This window comes from Ananas comosus, linkage group 7 (assembly GCF_001540865.1).
Source record: "Ananas comosus cultivar F153 linkage group 7, ASM154086v1, whole genome shotgun sequence".
NCBI lineage: Eukaryota > Viridiplantae > Streptophyta > Magnoliopsida > Poales > Bromeliaceae > Ananas > Ananas comosus.
Genome location: NC_033627.1, coordinates 14,266,009 through 14,283,017, shown reverse-complemented (window position 1 = coordinate 14,283,017; position 17,009 = coordinate 14,266,009). Strand labels below are relative to the sequence as shown.

The following is a 17,009-nucleotide window of genomic DNA, read 5'->3' as shown; positions in this document are numbered from 1 at the left end:
AGATCAGAATTATCCGGGTTGTAAGATTTTCTTGCCGGTTATGTTCGTCTTTGATACTAATTGTGATGATCCGATCCGCTAATAATAATATATAACTTGTTGGGCCCAAACCACTAACCCAAATTTTTAAGTTCAGTTATTATTACTAGCTTAGAGACTTCATATATTCAAACCAAAATTATTTTTTCATTCGATGTGAGATTATTGGGACATTACAAACTCCTCTGTTTAGATCATGATGTCTTCATCATATTCAAATCCGAATTACAGATAGACCAAAATATTACTAGGCGATATGAGATTTTAGAGTTGGCTCCTACTGGTTTAAAAGGTGGCTCCCACCAAATCCGTTGGCATAATATTTTGTCTTGCATAGTATCTAGCTCTTACACTTCAAATTGGTATTCGGGTCTGATACTAATTATAACGATCTGACCCGCTAGTAATAATCACTTATTAAGTCCAAACTATTGGACAAAATGCTATTGCGGCTTTACATGTTGACTTTTAATTTCCATAATTGATGCTCCTAAAAGCTAAGCAACATAAAGAGAAGGCACAGAGACAGAGTGTTGTTATCAGAAGCCTCGCCATTTGACATGCATTCGACATGATACGCGGGTCCAGAATCAAGTTAGAAAGGGCTCAACACGAGATCATAGCTTAGAAGATGAAACAAGTACTCATGAAGATCTCGACCTTCCAACATTCGATCTAGGGGCGATATTGGATGCTACGGACAGTTTCGCATTTGCTAATAAGACTGGATAGGGTGGTTTTGGCCCTGTATACATGGTAGTTAATTCTTGGAACGATGTGACTAATGTGCAGACTCAATTATGGAAATTTGTATAGCTATTTGTTGGTTCTTTTCAGGGAAAAACCCGAATAAGCCTGAAATTTTAGTATCGGCAGGGGCTTTTCGGATATAGAATCATCGTCGCAGAGTTACACTGCAAATATTGTTACTGTAACTATTGCAGAGGGTAGATAAAGGTGTGTGTCAACTTTTTTTTTTCTCTTTTTTGTTTTCTTTTTGGAAGTTTTGCAGAAATTGATTTTACTGTCTTGACGTTCTTTCCGTGAAAATAGTCTCATGTACAAGCATTTGTTTGATACTTCAATTGTACTCATATTGGTAGAAATAATTGTTGTTCTTTTGATGTATGTAATAATTGCACAACTTCAAGGTTTTTGACCTAATTGGGTATTTCATCAACATGGAAAAAAAATAACCCAATGCTTGTAAACATATTTATAAATTTTCCTACCAGCAAAAAGTGGGAAAGAAAAGAAAGAAAGGAAAGAAATCAAAACCTCAAATATATAACATTTCCGCATGAAACGAAATTCAGCCAAACTACATGCATAATTGTTCCTTTTATCTGCCTCCGATCATGGTTATAGTCACGTCATTCAACGTTCTAGAATCATGCTTGCTCGACGAAAACTCCATCTCAATCGGAACCCTCCTCCTTGCAAAACCGGGTTGTTTCGGAGTTCGCAGTGATGCTCCATCACTACCAAGCATCAAAACGACCGCCGACATCAGGGGACGATCCTCGGGGTGCTCTTGAACGCATAAAAGACCAATTTGTAAACATTTTAAAACTTCATTAGCGAGGAAGGAATAATCCATAGATTCGTCTACTAGTTCCAAACTCTTCCCCTCGGTCCATAAACTCCATACCTGCGAAAAGTATATAAATATAGATCCAAAAAGTTTAAGAAAATGTAGCAGTTAAAATATAAATTGTTTGAGTTAAATATACTTAACATGAGCAAGAAGATTAAGGTGTGAGGAATCAACATATGCTCCTCTGTTCCTCCTTCCACTAATAATTTCTAACACTAAAACCCCAAAACTGAATACGTCGGATTTTACCGAAAAAATTCCATCCATTGCGTATTCTGGAGACATATATCCACTACAAAATGAAACACAATCAGTAAGGATTATGAACTCTTAATCAAGAGTATATTGTTTTATATATATGTGATCGAGCATATATACTTACTAGGTACCAACTACTTTTCTTGTATTGACTTCGGTCTCGTCACCGCCAAAAATTCGTGCCATGCCAAAGTCTGAGATTTTAGGGTTCATCTCCTTATCAAGAAGAATATTACCAGCCTTTAAATCTCTATGAATGACTCTAAATCTTGAGTCTTGGTGAAGGTAAACAAGCCCTCGAGCAATCCCCTCGATTATCCGGTACCGCGTTTGCCAATTTAGTGATGCGCTGTAAGCTTTATCTGCGAAAATTCTCAAACTGTTAACTTTTCACTGAAATGTTACATTGTCAAAATTATAGTGTAGAAACAAAGTAAGAAGGCATTTAGAATGAATGGCGTAGACTAACCGAACAAAAACCTATCCAAGCTTTTGTTTTCCATGTATTCATATATAAGCATCCTCTCCTCTCCTTGAATGCAGCAACCAAGTAGCCTAACAAGATTCCTATGCTGAAGTTTTGCTATTAGCATGACCTCATTCTTGAACTCATTGGGGCCTTGCGCTGAAGTTTTCGCAAGCGTTTTCACAGCTATTTCTTGTCCGTTGCCAAGCTTACCCTGATAGTCAATTATGACAAATAATTCTTTACTATCTTAAAAGACAAGTGTAATCTTACATGTATTCATTAAGCAAGTCTTCAAAATGCCTAAGCTATCAGGTAAAACATCCTCAAAAGTTTTCTTAGTGCATCTCACTTTCACATCATGTATATGAAAATCCAAGTTCATTATAACGTATTTATATTATAGAGTAGATTCAGCTTCAGATACAGTTGGTTCTTTAGCAATGTCAGAATAGTGACTGATTTGTATTTTTTGACCAGAATTAATCTTGTAACCTAAAGAATCATAACCATCAGGACTGAAAGTTAATGAAAGGTCAAAAAACTAACCTTGTAAACTGGTCCAAAGCCACCTTCTCCAAGTTTATTTGTGTTAGAGAACTCCTCTGTTGCAACTGCGATAGCGCTCAAATCAAATAATGGCAACTCTATATCACTATCTTGAGTACTTTCCTCCTTGCGGTGTTTATGACTGAAGGAAATAGTACTCGCTGACGTGCCTGGGCCTGTATGTTCAATCAGTTAATAATTGTCTTATAATTCCCATTTACACTCATTTGGGCTTTTCAAACAAAGCGTACTGAATTAGTAGTTTTATTACCTGATTTCCTAAGTTTCCTCATCCTCCAAATATACCAACCAGCACATGCTAGTAAGAATGCCAATACAGAAACGCTTACAATGGCTGCAATGGGTGCATGATCACTCTTGCCAGAGTGGCTTGTAACTGAAGCTGTAGACATTCCTAATTTAGCACCATATCTTCTCATTTAAGCAAAGATATATTCCAATTAATCAAAGGAAAAACCATATCTTGTTTGAGGTGCTATATATTTTGTTTGGCCAGCTTCTGGATTAGCTTATCTACTGGTGAATCTAGATGTATATTGTGTACAAAATGCCCAACACTTTTTGGCTTAAGTGAGAAACTGAAATGAACTATTGCATGCCACAGTCCAAACATCATTGAGGCAGTGATCAGTCGAGAGATAATATGGAGACAACTTGCTATTCCATCAAACATTATGCGAATTTGTCAATTATCGATCTGAAGTTCTGAACACAATAGTGGATAGCCCAAACACGCCTATAGGCTACCTAATATTGCGGATAGTAATCAAGTCAATGGAATAAGATGGAAATACACGACCGGCGAATCCTAGTTGATTCATATTTCCAACGAAGTTTATTTCTAAATGAAATAAACGAAACAGATAGTGTGCTATCTATCTCTCAAAAAAAAAAAAAAAAAAAAAAAACCCCGCCGGTGAACTTATTTCAGCATCCTATTTCAAGATAAAAAATAATATCATTTTCGCATAATAATGTTAGCATTAATTAACTTCAGATTTCAAGTAATTTGTTTCTACCACACACTAAAAAAAAGACTTAGTACAATAACTAATTCAGAAGCGAGGCCACGACGAGATAACGGTAGGTACCATGAAATTAATTGTTGATTAATTAGACGTCTTTATCGATCAGCAATCAAGTATTGATACTTGTGTGGACCATTCCAAAGGAAAATGCATCATAATAATCCAAGTGGGCGGGTGGGTGAATGTTCAAAGCAATATCAATTTGCAAATACAAATAATTTACTAAATAAATAGCACGTATATTATACGTATGCGTACGTACCTAGATCAGCCGCCGCCAAGCGTACGTACAGATCCTGCCCCTCGGCTAGGAAGACCCGCATGCCGGTGAGGTCGGAGTACCACATGACGCACCCACTCCGGGCCCCACTACTGGCATTCGAGGCTGCGTAGGCGGTGCACGAGCAATTCGCCAAACACCTGGTGGCGCACTGGTCGAGCCCCACGGTCGCATCCACCGTACAATTCGTGGGGTCCGGGAGGTTCACGTGACTCACCTTGGCGAACCCGTCGGTGCGGTTGGCGCAGTCGAGCCGCGTCGTGCGGACGCACCCGTCCGAGCCGTCCAGCAGCGCCCAGTGCTGCGGCGACCGCGGCTCGAACCCCTGCACGCAGCTGCACATGGGGGAGACGGTGGGGTCGCAGAGCCCGTAGGGCCCGCAGGGGGACATCTCGTCGCACGGATCCTGCGGCGCGTGCCAGATGATGTTCCACACCTGCCTCGACTGGACCCACATGGACTGCTGTGCGACCCCGGTCTGGTTCACGACGCCCCGGGTGATGAGGGACCGGTTCAGGACGTTGAAGCTGTAGGAGACCTCGGCGGCGTTGTTGGTGAACGTGTACACGTAGTCCCCGTACGGGACATTGTCCGGGAGCCCGCTGAACTGGACCCCGTCCCACTGGCCTGATCGCCAGATCCGGGCCCGACCAGCTACGGAGTAGAGGAACAGCTCCGGGTCCCCGGCCGTTTCCATCGCCACGTAGTACTCGCCCGGGGCCGGGTCCGACCCGCTTCGCCAGGATGTCAGCGTCCAGTTCAGCCCCCGCCGCCGGTCCACGCCCAGCTTCATCCCGGCTATCATCGTGTCCGTCGGATAGTCGAAGCTCTGCCACGCGGCCGCATCGCCGGCGTCGGTCGCTTCTCGCACGACGAAGTTACCGGTGTCCAACAGTTGAGCTACGGGGTTGGTTAAGGTAGTTGCGGTGGTGGAGAGTGGGGTGGAGGAGTTGGGGGAGGCGAGGGTGAGGATGCCGTCGGGGGAGAGAGAGAGGAAGGAGGGGGAGGCGGCGGCGGCGACGGGGTCGAGGCGGTTGGCGACCCAGACGACGGTTTGCGTGGGGATGTTGTTGAACCAGATGCCGACGTAGCGGTCGGGGTTGTTCGGGGGGTTGAAGAAGCCGAGGGCGAAGTAGCCGCCCGCAGAGACGAGCGTCTCGTTCTCTGCGAGCGGGCTGCCTACTGTTATCGTGTCCCGCGCGTGAGCAGTAATGGATGAGATTGAGAGCAGAAATAATAATAGAATGATGCAGAGAGGAGTGCTACTGCTACTGCTGCTGCTGCATGGGAGTAATGTATTCATTTTTTCCCTTTAAGAGAGGTATACTAGCTAGAAAAGTTTTTTTTTTTTTTTTCTTCTATATAAGATAAGATTTCCATTAAAAAAGGAAGTAGGATAGTGTAGCTATTATGTATTTATGACCTTTGAAGTGCCAAAATACATGATCATTTATTTGCAAGATTACTCTTTTAGATAATATAATAATATTAAAATTGATTTTAAACTCTTTTCATATTAAAAGAATATTTATTATTAGATATCAACTATACGTGCTAGCAGGAATGTTAAGATTATTTAAAACGTTTCACTATATAATTAAGTTGACTATATAATTAAGAGGTTATTTAGTTCTCCAACTAAACGCAGCCTTAGGGTCCCACACAAATTAATGTATCTTTGTAAAATCTAAATTTTCAGATTCTTATAAATTGCTAAGGCCCTGTTTGGATACCATTAAAAATGTAGTATAGTTAAACTATACTACGCCGGTAGGAAAATTTATCCTATAAAGCGTTTGGGAGAAAAAAAAATATACCGTAATTTTTCGAGTATAGTTAAACTATACAGCAAAAAATAGAGTAAAATTATAATCCACTCTAACCAAAGGAAAAAAGAATTCCACCATTTTTGGGCAAAGTTGCATCAAGTTCTAATTTTTAAATTTCAAATTTTAAATTTTACAATTTAATTTATATTCAAAATTTTAATTTCAAATTTAAATTTTGAATTTTAAATTTGAAATATCAAAAATTAAATTTTATAATTTCAAAGTTTTAATGTCAAATTTTAAATTTTAAATTTTTAAATTTTATAAATTCAAATTTTAATTTTCGAATATCAAGTTTTAAATTTTAGTTTACAAATAATAAATTTCAAATTTTAAATTTTTTAATTCATAATTTCAAATTTTAATTCTAAATTTTTTATTTTCAAATTTAATTTTTAAATTTCAAATTTCAAATTTCAAATTTAGAATTTCAAATTTTATTTTAAATTTTAGTTTTCGAAATTCAAATTTGAAATTTTAAATTTCACAGATCAAATTTTAAACTTCAAATTTTAAATTTTAAATTTTAAATTTCAAATTTTAAATTTCAAATTTTAAATTTCAAATTTCAAATTTTAAATTTTAAATTTTAAATTTTAAATTTTAAACTTTAAATTTTAAATTTTAGATTTTAAATTTTAAATTTCAAATTTCAAATTTTAAATCTCAAATCTCATAGTTCAAATTTCAAATTTGAACTTTAAATTTTAAATTTATTTTTTAATTTAAAATTTTTTATTTTAAAATTTTAAATTTCAAAATTTTAAAATTAAATTTAGATTTTTATATTTTTAATTTTTAATTTTCAAAATTTAAAATTTCGCATTTCACATATCAAATTTTAAATTTTAATTTTCATTGAAATTTGAAATTTAAAATTTGAAATTTTAACTTTTAATTTTAAAATTTAGAGAAATCCCGTGAAATTACACAATGCGCATCCAAACAGTTTAAAAATTGAATCCGTGGAATTTTTTTAGAGTTACAGAATTCTTTATTTTATTTGGACCAAAACCACAGTTTATAAATCCCGTGGAGATTTTTTACTGTGCATCCAAACAGGCCTAAATTTTTTTTTTCACCTCAAATCTTGCGTACCCACAATTCTAAATATATACTTCGGTGTTTATTATTGAGATACTAATGACTTGGTTATAAACCGTAAGCTAACTATATGTAACAGCGTTGCAATATTGCTGGAAATCAATGGCCAAAAATTAATTGAAGACATGTCATTGGTGTATGTAGCTTTGTGTCAAATTATTATCAACTTCATAGAGAAGTCAAATAAAGTAAACGGGTTTTTAAGTAGCCCAATGTGTGGTTGCAATAATAACCAAAAGGAAACGGTACTGTGATGTGAAAATTTCTCATATATCTAATACTATATAATAAGAAAATGCTTGAAGAATTTAATTACATACAAGCGGGCCAATTAATTAAATGAGCAAGTTATTAATCTGTATAAGTCAATACTCATGGGTCATCGATCAACTCCCATCCAACAATTAATTAAGACTCATGGCCTTATCCTTTCCGGGAAACAATTACCATTTACGTCACGTCCCACTTGTTAAGATTTGGGTAGTGGTTAGATTTGTAGTTAATATTTTAATTAGATAAAAATTAATATTTAAATCTATTAGAGATAAATTAAAATTTAAATATTAATTAGAGTATAAATATAACTAGATTATAATAAATATTCTAATGAAGAGTTCACACTTTCGTACGCACCGGAATGAGGATATATCCTTGTGTAAGTTGTGAGTTTTTATAGATTGTTATCGGTCGGTGACTCCACTCATGAAAGAGAGGAGGAGATGATGAAGAAAAGCGAGAAAAATGAGGAGAAGAAGCATTAAATAAAAGACACAAAAAAAAGTTAAAAGAAAAAGGAAATACCAAAAGAAGTGAGGGATATTTTTTATATATATTTTTGGGCTTGATTAATTTGTATCTAAGAACTTGCATAAGATCATGGAGAATAGAGTGAGCTAGCCTCGTAAGGAACTACAATTTTCATTGGAAAAGCATTTTGATGCATGGTGGTCATATACTGTATGTGCCAGATTACAGACAGATTGTCTGGTCTCTAATAATAATTGTGACGATCCGACCAGCTAATAATAATAACTTGTTGGATCCAAATTACTAGTCTAAATGTTTAAACCCAGTTATTATTACTATCTTTGAGCCTTCATATATTCTAACCAAAATTATTTTTTCATCCGATGCGAGACTATTGAGACATTATAAACTCGCATGTTTAAATCATGACGTTCTCATCAGGTCCAAGCTCAGATTACAGACTAACCAGAATATTACCGGGCGATGTGAGATTCTAGAAGTGGCTTCTACTGATTCAATAGGCGGCTCTCACCAAACCCGTTGGTATAGTATTTTGTCTTGCATAATATCTAGCTCTCAGACTTCTGACTGCTATTCGGCTCTGATACCAATTATAGTGATCCGACTGGCTAGTAATAATCACTTGTTAGGCCCAAACTATTGGCCAAAATGCTATTGGGGTGTTACATGTTGGCTTTTAATTTCCATAATAATTGATGCTCCTAAAAGCTAGGCAACGTAGAGAGAAGGCACAGAGTGTTGTTATGAGAAGCCTTGCCATTTGACATGCATGCGACATATACGTGCGCGGGTTCAGAATCAAGATGGGAAGTACGATCAACACAAGATCATAGCTTCGAAGATGAAACAAGTACTCATGAAGGTCTCAACCTTCCAACATTCGATCTAGGGGCGATATTGGATCCTACGGACAGTTTCTCATTGGCTAATAGGATTGGAGAGGGTGGATTTGGCCCTGTATACATGGTAGTTAATTCTTGGAACGATGTGACTAATGTGTAGATTCAATTAAGGTTGAGATATAAAGTGCGCGGAGATAATTATGGAAATTTTTATAACTATGTGTTGGTTCTTTTCAGGGAAAGCTCGAATGAGCCTCCATTTAGTATCGGCAGGGGCTTTTTGGATATAGAATCATTGTCGCAGGGCCACACTGCAAATATTGTAACTGTAGCTATTAATTGTAGAGGGTAGATAAAGATGTGTATTAACTTTTTTTCTTTTCTTTTTTTTCTCTTTTTTTGTTTTCTTTTTGGAGGTTTTGCAGAAATTGATTTTACTATTTTGACGTTCTTTCCGCGAAAATAGTCTCGTGTACAAGAATTTGTTTGATACTTCAATTGTACTCATATTGGTAGAAAGAATTGTTGTTCTTTTTGGACAGCATCTAGGAAAGCCGCACTCGGGGACATGGACAGCATCTAGGAGTGTGCGCTTTTTGGGGGTTTTTGGGGCTTTGATTTTGGTTTTTGGTTTTTTTTGGTTTCTGGGTTCTTGCTCCTAGATCTTGATTGCGATCAACCCATGCTGTTCTTGCCGTTCTAGCCGTTCCATTTTTTCGCCTTACTAGACTGCTTCTATACTCTCTGTTCTGACTTTGTTAAAATAGGGTATACCCCTGTTTAATCAAAAAAAAATTGTTGTTCCTTTGATGTATGTAACAATTGCACAACTTCAAGGTTTTTGAGCTAATTGGGTATCAATTTCATCGACATGAAAAAAAATATATTCCAATGATTGTAAACATATTTATACATTTTCCGACCATCAAAAAGTGGGAAAGAAAAGAAAGAAAAGAAAGAAATCAAAACCTCAAATATATAACATTTCCTCATTGAAACCAAATTCAGCCAAACTACACATATAATTGTTCCTTCTATCGACCTTCGATCATGGTTATAGTCATATCGTTCAACGTGATAGAATCTTGCTTGCTTGATGATGATTCCGTATCGAGCTGAATCCTCCTCCTTGCAAAACCGGGCTGTTTCGGAGTTGGCAGTGATGCTCCATCACTACCAAGCATCAAAACGACCGCCGACATCAGGGGACGATCCTCGGGGTGCTCTTGAACACACAAAAGACCAATGTGCGCACATTTTAGAACTTCATTTGCGAGGAAGGAATAATCCATAGAATCGTCTACTAGTTCTAAACTCTTCCCCTCATTCCATAAACTCCATGCCTGCGAAAAGTATATAAATATAAATCCAAAAAGTTTAAGAAAATGTAGCAGTTAAAATATAAATTGTTTGAGTTTAAACATACTTACATGAGCAAGAAGATTAAGGTGTGAGGAATCAACATATGCTCCTCTGTTCCTCCTTCCACTAATAATTTCTAACACTAAAACCCCAAAACTGAATACGTCGGATTTTACTGAAAAAATTCCATCCATTGCGTATTCCGGAGACATATATCCACTGCAAAATTAAATACAATCGATAAGGATTATGAACTGTTAATCAAGAGTATATTGCTTCGTATATATGCAAGCATATGTACTTACTAGGTACCAACTACTTTTCTTGTATTGACTTCGGTCTCGTCACCGCCAAAAATTCGTGCCATGCCAAAGTCTGAGATTTTGGGGCTCATCTCCTTATCAAGAAGAATATTACTAGCCTTTAAATCTCTATGAATAACTCTAAATCTTGAATCCTGGTGAAGGTAAACAAGCCCTCGAGCAATCCCCTCAATTATCCGATACCGCGTTTGCCAATTTAGTGATGCGCTGTAAGCTTTATCTGCTAAAATTCTCAAACTGTTTACTTTTCATCAAAATATTACGTTGTCGAAATTATAGTGTAGAAACAAAGTAAGAAGGCATTTAGAATGAATGGCGTGGACTTACCGAACAAAAACATATCCAAGCTTTTGTTTTCCATGTATTCATATATAAGCATCCTCTCCTCTCCTTGGATGCAGCAACCAAGTAGCCTAACAAGATTCCTATGCTGAAGTTTTGCTATCAGCATGACCTCGTTCTTGAACTCGTCGAGACCTTGCACTGAAGTTTTTGCAAGCGTTTTCACAGCTATTTCTTGTCCGTCGCCAAGCTTACCCTGATCGTCAATTATGACATAAATAATTCAAATAGATCATGTAAGACTAGATCTTTTTTATCATAAAAATGCTCAACTGTAATCATACATGTATTCATTAAGCAGGTCTTCAAAATGCCTAAGCTATCAGGTAAAACATCCTCAAAAGTTTTCTTAGTGCATCTCACTTTCACATCATGTATACGAAAATCCAAGTTCTTATAACGTATTTATATTACAGAGTAGATTCAGCTTCAGATACAGTTGGTTCTTTAGCAATGTCAGAATAGTGACTGATTTGTATTTTTTGACCAGAATTAATCTCTCAACTTAAAGAATCATAACCATCACAACTGTGAAAGTTAATGAAAGGTTAAAAACTAACCCTGTAAACTGGTCCAAATCCACCTTCTCCGAGTTTATTTGTGTTAGAGAACCCCTCAGTAGCAACCGCGATAGTGCCCAAATCAAATAATGGCAACTCTATATCACTATCTTGAATACTTTCCTCCTTGCGCTGTTCATGGCTGAAGGAAATAGTACTCGCCGACGTGCCTGGACCTGTATATTCAATCGGTTAATAATTGTCTTATAATTTCCATTTATACTCATTTGGGCTTCCAAACAATATTGAAAGTGTACTGAATTAGCAGTTTTATTACCTGATTTCCTAAGTTTCCTTCTTCTCCAGATATAGCAACCAGCACATGCTAGTAGGAATGCCACTACAGTAAGGCCTACAATGAGTGCAATGGGTGCATGATCACTCTTGCCAGACTGGCTTGGGGCTGAACCTGTAGACATTCCTAATTTAGCACCATATCTTCTCATTTAAGCGAAGATATATTCCAATTAATCAAAGGAAAACCACATCTTGTTTGAGGTGTAATATATTTTTGTTTGGCCAGCTTCTAGATTAGATTTTACGAAATGTCCAACACATTTTGGTTAAGTGAGAAGCTGAAATGAGCTATTAGATGCCAAAGTCCAAACATCGTTGAGGCAGTGTTCAGTCGAGGGATAAAGCGGAGACATCAACAAACATCCCTGCTATTCCATCAAATATTATGCAAATTTCTCGAATCGATCTGAACACGAAAGTGGATAGCCCAAACATCGATCCCTATAGGCTAGCTAATATTGCGGATAGTAATTAGGTCCATGGAATAAGATGGAAAGACACTATCCAAAGATCACTCTCCCATCAAACATAGATGTACTTGCTTTAGCTATATTTCTCACTGAGGATTTTTCTCTTTACCTAGCTACTGCATTAGTTTCTTCTTCTAGCTTCAATGCAAAGCTATTGGAATTATTTTGATGAAAAAACTACAATCCTACAGATCAAGCCCTATATATCATCATTATATATAGATGCTTTCACATGGTCCATAAAAGGCCACAGAGGCCCTAAAACCATGGTCCAGCTTGATAGTGAAGCTAAATAATTAAAGGCAACAGTACTTTTTCCTTTTAAATCTCATAACAGCTCATATCAGCTACTGAGATATGTACAAACAGTGATGCAACTCAGGTTGTTCAAGTGATTATTACAGTCACTAAATTAGTGTGTTTGGACCACATTATACTGCAGGGTAAGCAATATGCCACATGTGCCTTGCTGGGTCTATTAAGAATGGAACACAAAAAAAGTGTTTCGGATTTGGTCTAGAATATTCCATTCTCCTTTATGAAGCACATGAGAGAAATTTAATTGGCTATACATGGCAATTATTATAAGTTCAAATTGTCACCCTAATTAAATTAACTAGAAACTAAGTAAATCAAATGTTATCCTGAATCATTTTTTACCCTACCAAAAGGTGATCACAGTAGGGGGGTCGAATCAAATTTGGACAAGATCAGCCTCCTCTATAAAACAAGGGGATCTAAATCTGAAGCTTATATAATTCTCAATTTTCCAGGTACACAATACATATAAAGTGATCTATTTATGGGCTCATTAATTTGCATGACTAGAGCTTCGATCTGCATGCATTTGTGCTGTTTAAGTCGAACTGGATTTATAATCGACACATTTTCGTTCACATCGACCAGTCTCAACAACTTTTTGGTACGGCACGCCAGAGTTTCTATTCCAAGTCATTGTAAACCTTAACAAATTAATCTTGGAAAATTAATGGTTAGCGAAGACGTGCACGGCTGTGTCATAAGTCGGCGCCGATGCTACATTCCAAGCCAATTACAGTAGAGGCAGTTGCCGACATTACCCATTTGCTGCTTTTTTTTTTGGCGTTTACTACCCTCGTTGAATTTTGGCTTCTATCGAACATCATGTGCTTCTTGATACCCAACCACTCCAAACTATTTTGTTTAAGGATAAAAATTTAGTAATTAACCTTAACCTTTTGTTTTAATGCTCTTAAAATTGCTTACTTGATAATTAGCTTTTAGATTTCAAAACATACGAACTTATTTCAGCTTCCTATTTCAAGCTCAAAGTAAAATTGTTTTCTCGTAATACAGTTTGCATTAATTAGCTTCAGATTTCAAGTAATTTGTTTCTACGTACAAGACTAAAAAAATAAAACAAAAAAATTAATCTTAGTACAAAAACAATTTCAGAAGCTGGCGAGAGGCTATAGACTATGACTAGATAAGGATGGCTACATGAAATAGCTGATTAATTAGACGTCTTTATCGATCATCAATCAAGCACTGAGATTTATGTGGGACCATTCCGAAGAAAATGCAGGAGAATAATCCGAGTGTGTGGGTATATATATTGTATTATATAGCTATCAATTTGCAAGTATAAATAATTTACTAAATAAATAGATAGCACGTATATTATACGTACGTGTACGTACCTAGATCAGCCGCGGCCAAGCGTACGTACAGATCCTGCCCCGTGCCTACGTAGACCCGCATGTCGGTGAGCTCGGAGTGCCACATAACGCACCCACTCCGGGCCCCACCGCTGACATTCGCGGCCGCGTAGGCGGTGCACGAGCAATTCGCCGAACACCTGGCGGCGCACCGGTCGAGCCCCACGGTCGGGTCCACCGTACAGTTCGTGGTGTCCGGGAGCTTCACGTGGCTCACCTTGGCGAACCCGTCGGTGCGGTTGGCGCAGTCGAGCCGCGTCCTCCGCACGCACCCGCCCGACCCGTCCCGCAGCGCCCAGTCCTGCGGCGACCGCGGCTCGAACCCCTGCACGCAGCTGCACATGGGGGAGTCGTTGGGGTCGCACAGCCCGTAGGGCCCGCAGGCGGACACGTCGTCGCACGGGTCCCGCGGCGCGTACCAGAAGATGTTCCACACCCGGCCCGACGCGAGCCAGATGGACCGCTGCACGACCCCGGTCTGGTTCACGACGAGCCGGGAGATGATGGACCGGTTCAGGACGTTGAAGCTGTAGGAGACCTCGTCGGCGTCGTTGGTGAACGTGAACGCGAAGTCCTGGTACGTGACCGTGTCCGGGACGCCGCTGAACTGGACCCCGTCCCACGGGCCCGTTCGCCAGATCCGCGCCCGACCCGCTACGGAGTAGAGGAACACCTCCGGGTCCCCCGCCGTGTCCATCGCCGCGTAGTACTCGCCCGGGGCCGGGTCCGACCCGCTTCGCCAGGCGGTCAGCGTCCAGTTCAGCCCCCGCCGCCGGTCAACCCCCAGCTTCATCCCGGCTATCAGCGTGTCCGTCGGATAGTCGAAGCTCTGCCACGCGGCCGCATCGCCGCCGTCGGTCGCTTCTCGCACGACGAAGTTACCGGTGTCCAACAGTTGGGCTACGGGGTTGGTTAAGGTAGTTGCGGTGGTGGAGAGTGGGGTGGAGGAGTTGGGGGAGGAGAGGGTGAGAATGCCGTCGGGGGAGAGAGAGAGGAAGGAGGGGGAGGCGTCGACGGGGTCGAGGCGGTTGGCGACCCAGACGACGGTTTGCGTGGGGATGGTGTTGTACCAGATGCCGATGTAGCGGTCGGGGTTGTTTGGGGGGTTGAAGAAGCCGAGGGCGAAGTAGCCGCCCGCGGAGACGAGCGTCTCGTTCTCCGCGAGCGGACTGTCTACAGTTATCGTGTCCCGCGAGCGAGCAGTAGTGCATGAGATGGAGAGCAGAAGTAACAATAGGACGAGGCAGAGAGGAGTGCTACTGCTGCTACTGTTACTGCAACTGCTACTGCTGCATGGGATTAATGTATTCATCATAGCTTTCTGACAAGATGTAGTCCTATACCATCTCAGGGAGAGAGAGAGAGAGAGAGAGAGAGAGAGAGAGAGAGAGGGGGAGGGAGTAGGGGGGTGGAAACGAGCCGAGCTCGAGCGAGCTTACTCGGCCAATATTTCGGCTTGAAATTAATTTTCGACCTAATTTAAGCTCAAACTTGATTGAAATTAATTCGAGCCGAGCTAGACCTTTTGAGTCAGCGAATATCAGCGAGTCGCCTAAACGAGCCGTCTTAGAAATTCTCAACATTATACGATCAATAGTCTTAATTTGTATAGAATCATTATCTATAATTGATCAAAATATTCTAATAGTTCAAAGTACAAAATAATTATATGAAATACTAGTCATTATAAATGTAAAAAAATATAATTTAGTGAGTTGAATATGTCTAATTTTTTCAAACTCACATATCTTACTTCCGCCTTCAAATCTCATTTTAATTTATTTCATCTTATTGCAAGTCAAAATAAATAAATTAATATTAAATATTGGATTTAACATGCTAATAATATGATACTAAAATAAAATTTTATATGAATAAGTAAATTTTTATTTAAAAAATATCCGTATATTTTTTCTCAAGTATACAATTAATAGCAAGGTAAGGCAACAGCGGCATATGGATGTTACTTGGGTAACTTAGAGGGCTTCCCGCTTCGGGCCACTTAGCGGTGAGAGACAGAAAAAGAGAAAGAAGAGAAACTATTTTGTAAAATTTAGAGCTCTGTAAAGAAAGAATGTAAAAGACAGAAAAGAATATATATAAATTTAGTTAGATTTGCTCCTTTCTATTTGTCCTATTATATATTGTTTTTATGGTGCCAATAACATTGGTCCAATTTTAACTAAACTCAGATTATTCACTAGCCTGATATATAATTAAAATTATTACTTATTTTATATATTTTTTATATATTATATAATGTATGGACTACTATGCTACGAAAAATATCAGAGGATTTGATGTTTGGAAAGTTTTGACCCTTTGATTATAAAATTTTATGGTTTGAGAATGTTGGGTCTCACTAGGTATTAAATATACTATTAGAAGATTGAGTGGTCCCTACAAGGTAATAATAATATTAATCCAAAGATAAGAAACGATTAAAGGGATTGATCTAAGAATCAAAAAATCGAAAGCACCATATCTCTATACTTTCGATAGCATAGTAGCTCTACTATATATATATATATATATATATATATATATATTCGAGCTTTTCGAGCTTTTCGAGCCTAATTCGAACGAGCCGAGTAATACTCAAGCTCGGCTTGAAATGAATTTCGAGCTTTTTTTTTTGTTCAAGCTCGGCTCATTTAATTTCGAGTCGAGCTCGAGCGAGCCAAATATCGAGTCGAACGCGAGTCGAACGCGAGCCGGCTCGCTCATTTGCCAGCCCTAGAGGGAGGTGTGTGTTGTGTTAATTGATTTTGTAGGTGGTTGTGTTTAATGGTTGGTGTGTGGCAGTGTGGCAGTGTGGGCATTTGCTGGGTCTCTTTTTCTTTTTCTTTTTCTTTTTTTTTCTTTGGTCAATTTGCATAAAAAATTTATTTATTTTAGAATTTTATAAAATTGGGCCATCTTTTTCGTTTTTATAGATTCGGTCCGCTTTTTCAACAAACTGACCAAAATACCCTTTTTACTTTTTCTCTTTCCTCTTTCTCTTTCCTTCTCGTTTCTCTCGTTCTTTTTTTTTTCTCGCCGGCAGAGCGAAAGCAGAAACGGTCCGTCTCGTCTCTCACCCTCATTCTCTCGCCCTCGCCCTCGCCCTCACCCTTGCCCTCATCCACGCACCCCCCACTTTCCTCGCCTCCAACCCCGCCAAGGCCGCACCGCGAC

General features: G+C 38.8%; 2 protein-coding genes across 3 annotated transcripts; both read right to left on the bottom strand.

Moving 5' to 3' along the window:
- LOC109712367 (receptor-like serine/threonine-protein kinase SD1-8) lies at positions 1,307–5,618 on the bottom strand. Its single transcript, XM_020235906.1, has 7 exons — positions 4,221–5,618; positions 3,181–3,312; positions 2,910–3,085; positions 2,364–2,574; positions 2,019–2,256; positions 1,778–1,928; positions 1,307–1,690 (listed from the first exon to the last, which is right to left on the bottom strand). The coding sequence occupies exons 1-7, from the start codon at positions 5,539–5,541 to the stop codon at positions 1,382–1,384; spliced, it is 2,538 nt and encodes an 845-aa protein (XP_020091495.1). The 5' UTR covers positions 5,542–5,618; the 3' UTR covers positions 1,307–1,381.
- LOC109712364 (receptor-like serine/threonine-protein kinase SD1-8) lies at positions 9,632–15,222 on the bottom strand. 2 transcript variants are annotated; one of them, XM_020235900.1, is made up of 7 exons: positions 13,815–15,222; positions 11,646–11,777; positions 11,369–11,544; positions 10,794–11,004; positions 10,449–10,689; positions 10,212–10,362; positions 9,632–10,124 (listed from the first exon to the last, which is right to left on the bottom strand). In XM_020235900.1, exons 1-7 carry the CDS (start codon positions 15,145–15,147, stop codon positions 9,816–9,818), a joined length of 2,553 nt encoding a protein of 850 aa, XP_020091489.1. In that variant the 5' UTR covers positions 15,148–15,222; the 3' UTR covers positions 9,632–9,815. The 2 variants fall into 2 exon arrangements, with proteins under 2 accessions (XP_020091489.1, XP_020091490.1); XM_020235901.1 differs by having other exon boundaries at positions 10,449–10,686; positions 13,815–15,220.